Source organism: Helianthus annuus, chromosome 17 (assembly GCF_002127325.2).
Source record: "Helianthus annuus cultivar XRQ/B chromosome 17, HanXRQr2.0-SUNRISE, whole genome shotgun sequence".
Taxonomy (NCBI): Eukaryota; Viridiplantae; Streptophyta; class Magnoliopsida; order Asterales; family Asteraceae; genus Helianthus; species Helianthus annuus.
This window is the reverse complement of record NC_035449.2, coordinates 54224458-54229213: the sequence shown is the minus strand read 5'-3', so window position 1 is coordinate 54229213 and position 4756 is coordinate 54224458. Positions and strand designations below refer to the sequence as shown.

Sequence of the window (4756 nt, the reverse complement as noted above, 5' to 3'; positions counted from 1 at the left end):
TATAAAGAATTTGGGTCTAAGGTCTAATAATGCTGGTGGTGGAAGTAGAGTCATGGAGGTGGACCGGTGGCTGTCGATTTTAATAAAAATAAAACTAATTATAATAAATAATAGTTGTAGTCAAATGTAAATATGATTATGATTTAAAATTTAATTTATAATAAATCATTTTGTTATTAAAATGTTTTCTATAATTGAAATACATAAACTATTCTTTTAAATAGAAACCTAGAAACCAAAATAATGGTTTCACCGCCCAAGTGATGCATGGTTTTGTTTTAGATACTCGGTCATAAATTAAGAAGTTACAAGACTTCATTCTTTTGTTATCTACGTAGATGTAATTTAGCTATATCATAAATTAATATTCACAGCAATTCATTCTTTTAGAATCAACAATATGTTATTAATCATGTGTTATAACTCTATTTGATATAAATTTATCTAGACCATATATCAAATTAACTATTTTTATACACGTATCTACGAGAAACAAAATAAATAATGAGACTCAATTATGACTTTGATCTATAAAATCATACCAATATTTCAACACTAAAAAAGTTAGAAAAAATGCACTTATCTCATGTAAAGTAAAATTGTGTGGTGCAATGATTGCAAATTGTGAAGCATTGTGGAGCAATCACCTTCTACATCATGGATGACAATTCATATTTGGAGCCGACCTTAATTGCCCATTTACATATTCCATTTCCTTTTGTTGCCTTGCACTAACATTTTATACAAAACAAAATCCGAAAGCTAAACCTTGTATGTTTATATATTAACGTGTTGTTAACAACTTAGTGAGTTGTCCTAAAATAGTTCTCAACAACTTGAGGATTGCCAATATAAAGCTCAATTGTTCCCCTTATTTTCTCCATCTATCATAGTCTTTCTTTCTTTTTGACAATGGTGTCTTGGCATTTAGTTCTTAAACTCAACCTTTTGCTGCTAATCTTGACTCCACCATCATTGGAAAGTGCTCGGCTGTCATGCCAACTAAAAGGGTCGTGCTCAGTTAATGACGAGATACAAGGAGAAAAGGATAGTACAACATGGGCGGTTCTTGTGGCTGGTTCAAATGGGTACTATAATTATAGACATCAGGTAAACACATCTTTATAAATATCTATGTTATGCCATATTTATTTCATACCATGTTTCGTTATTTTTATTTTATATTATGTAGGCTGATATCTGTCACGCGTATCAAATACTAAAAAGAGGAGGTTTAAAAGACGAGAATATCATAGTATTCATGTATGATGATATTGCAAACCATGAGAGTAACCCGAAGCCCGGGGTTATTATCAACAATCCTAAAGGTCATGATGTCTATGCTGGAGTGCCTAAGGTGATGCTTCACTTTCTTCTTTTTTTTACTACTATTAAAACTATTATCTCGTGACGAATTGATTATATGGTTTTGTTTTCAATATTTGTTCCTACAGGTTTGTTTCGCTAAACTTTTGGCATTGTTAGGAATAAAATTACATGAACACAAAATATAAGACATGTTAAAAACAGAAACTTTTTCAAACAGTTCTTAATTATCGATTGGTGAATTTAATTTTCGAAATATTACCTAAATCACATAAATATCTATTAAAGTATCTATAACCAAAATACTATAGAATTTATTGTGCATCGCATCATTAATTTAATAGCATACGTTGCTTTTTCCCTTACGTTTCGTTATTTTATAAAAAAAAAAATGTTAGGTTGGTGACTATACTGTAATACAATTTGATTAAGTGATCCTTTTTCAGCAAAATTAGATTCCTATAGAAAAAAAAGTATGTTAGATTTAGTTATATATATTTCAAATTGTAAGGTTTTTTACTTATATTCTAGGTATTCAACGTTCGTAATTTTACTTGAATATGTCACATCAAATTACAAGAAGAGCAAAACCTGTATCCAAAAAAACTTATTATTCAATAAAAATAGTGATATTCACCTCTTTCTTTTAGTTTACTTAATTAAAACGTGAATTTATATAAGATGTTTTCGTATAATCAAGAGACTAAATGAGTAAATGTTGCCCAAAATAAATTTTACAGAAGAGTCAATGAAACTAATATAAAAATGCTTTATTGAAGTTAATTTTTTTTTTTAAATACACGCTTCATAGCGTCATATGAAAGGGATATGGTCTGGGCACATTGCAAATATTACAATTTTGTTTTTGTAATAAACTAATCTTTACATTATTATAACAAAATATATGCACTCGTAAGGATGAATTAAATTAATGTCCACCAAAATAATTTTGCACCAAGTAAGATACTATTGTCAATAACACCAAAGTTTGGATTTTACAAACCTTAAATTAATAGCATCCAAGATAAGACCCACCAAAGCAAAGAAAAACAAGTTAAAACCCACTTGCATTATTATATCATCAAGAAAGCCTAATCTTGCCCATTGTAATATCTTTGGTATACATATAGCCTATAATCCTTATTAAATGCCCAATGTGAACCTGATTAAAGAACCATATGTTAGAATATTAATTTAAGTTAACTAGTCACATGTTAAACTAGTTGTAATTTGGTAATCAGTATAAAATACATAATTATCTCAAGTTTATTTTCTTAAAATGTTTTCACCATAAATTTTCAAAAGAGTTTATAGTTTATCTATGATATCAACCATTAATATTTAATAGTCTTTTTTATCATAACAAAGTAGTTCAAGTAAACTCTTTTATAGGATTACACTGGGGATAATGTGACATCAGCCAATCTCTATGCTGTGTTGCTTGGTGACAAAGAATCTGTTAAAGGCGGAAGCGGGAAGGTCGTTGATAGTAAACCAAATGATAGGATCTTCGTATATTACTCGGATCATGGAGGCCCCGGAACACTTGGTCTCTACATTTATCATCCTACATTTATGAAATATATTCAAACAAAAGTGGTCTATAATTTATATGACTATTATTTATTTATTACATAAATGTTCATGACAGGAATGCCAAACTTGCCCAATGTTTATGCAAAGGACTTCATAGAGGTTTTGGAAAAGAAACATGCTGCTGGGACATACAAAGAAATGGTGATCAGCTTGTACTTAACTAAATTTTCGCAAAACAAACGTTTAAGCTTTTACAAAATATATAATCAAATTCAGATTCTACCAGGTTATTTATGTTGAATCTTGTGAGAGTGGGAGTATCTTCGAAGGTTTGTTGAAAGAAAATATGAACATTTATGTCACCACAGCTTCAAACGCGGACGAAAACAGTTGGGGAACTTATTGCCCCGATATGGATCCTCCTCCTCCACCCGAATATGACACTTGTTTGGGTGATTTGTATAGCGTTGCTTGGATGGAAGATAGGTATATTCGCATGTTTATTCATCTTGTTCTTTATAAAATGTAAAAATTCATGTGTTTGATTTATATTGTGTTTTTATTTGTTGTTAGTGACCAACAAGATACCAAGGGAGAAACATTAGAGCAACAATACAAAAAGGTTAGTGACCAAATTTACTAGAAGAAAATTTTGATTGTGAAGTAACAGGTTTTTGTGAACTTTAAGAATTTATTAAAACAATAAAATAAACATGTAGGTAAAAGTGAGGACTTACAATCACAACAGCTCTCAAGGATCCCATGTGATGGAGTATGGTACTAAAGACATTAGGGTGGAGAGCATTTCCCTTTATCAAGGTTTCGGTGCATCTACAGTAGCTGATAACGTGCTTATTAATGGCACCCCTATGGGTGTCGTAAACCAAAGAGATGCAGATCTTGTGTTCTTCCAGCGGAAGGTAGGAGATGAAGCTTTTGGTATAAGTTAAGGGAATCTTTACGTAATGGAAACTCATCGACTTTTCTGTTGTTGTAGTATGACAAAATGATCGATGGGTCACAAGAAAAGGCAGACATGCTAAAGCAGATTAATGACATAAAGAATCATCGTTCACATTTGGATAGTAGTGTGGATGCGATTGGGGCGCAACTATTTGGCTCGAGCACTGGTTTTATGATCCTCAACTCTCTTCGGGCTCAAGGGAAGCCAGTTGTAGATGATTGGGGATGCCTAAAGTCCATGGTAAGTACCATTTGTCTCTCTTGGTGAGATCTTAAACTGTTTAAAATGTTGTGATATATGATGTTGGTTTTATATTATTAGGTTCGAGTGTTTGAGACGCATTGTGGTGCGCTGACGGAATACGGGATGAAACACATGCGGGCGTTTGCCAACATTTGTAACAACAAGGTTACCGAGGCCGCAATGGCTGCGGCCTCGGCAGATGTTTGTGGCGAACATGATGTTGGGCAGTGGAGTCCTTTGAAGATGGGATATAGTGCATGATTAAAGACAATTGTGCTCCAAAGAAAACAAGTTGTGCATACTAGTGTCTAAACTTGCAATTTGAATAATAATGGTAGTCTAAAATCTCCATAGTTTCCTTTTGATTTGTAAATAAAGGTTTCTTAAATTACAAAGTGTTTTATCGATCATTGTGCTACCAAAACAATGTTATTTGTTTTAGATCATGTGTAGTGGTTTAGCTCAATAATGCCTTCATCATGGGGTGTTTTACGATACGTGACCGTCCAGTCAGCATGGGGCATTATTGGGCGTTATTGTAAAAGTGGCGTAGTGGGAATAATGCGCAATAACGCCCCTTCCAATTATTAAACAATTATTTTTTTTATAGAGAGGAGGTTAAAAAAAAAAAAAAAAAAAACTACTAGTGGACCACTCCCAATGGCAAGTCAACATGTTCTCTTCCAA

At 32.3% G+C, this 4756-nt stretch overlaps 1 protein-coding gene across 1 annotated transcript; it reads left to right on the top strand.

Moving 5' to 3' along the window:
* Window positions 1-732: 732 nt before the first annotated feature.
* Window positions 733-4510, top strand: LOC110920649 (vacuolar-processing enzyme). Its single transcript, XM_022164834.2, has 9 exons — window positions 733-1110; window positions 1193-1357; window positions 2719-2875; window positions 2978-3063; window positions 3149-3348; window positions 3436-3484; window positions 3582-3782; window positions 3860-4066; window positions 4148-4510. Exons 1-9 carry the CDS (start codon window positions 913-915, stop codon window positions 4328-4330), a joined length of 1446 nt encoding a protein of 481 aa, XP_022020526.1. The 5' UTR covers window positions 733-912; the 3' UTR covers window positions 4331-4510.
* Window positions 4511-4756: the final 246 nt, after the last annotated feature.

Bases quoted from the DNA above. Each gene is read 5' to 3' on its own strand.
- LOC110920649 (XM_022164834.2), top strand. From the start codon at position 913: ATGGTGTCTTGGCATTTAGTTCTTAAACTCAACCTTTTGCTGCTAATC. The intron at 3,064-3,148 runs GTGATCAGCTTG...AGATTCTACCAG, and splicing joins CTGGGACATACAAAGAAATG to GTTATTTATGTTGAATCTTG. The intron at 3,783-3,859 runs GTAGGAGATGAA...CTGTTGTTGTAG, and splicing joins TTGTGTTCTTCCAGCGGAAG to TATGACAAAATGATCGATGG.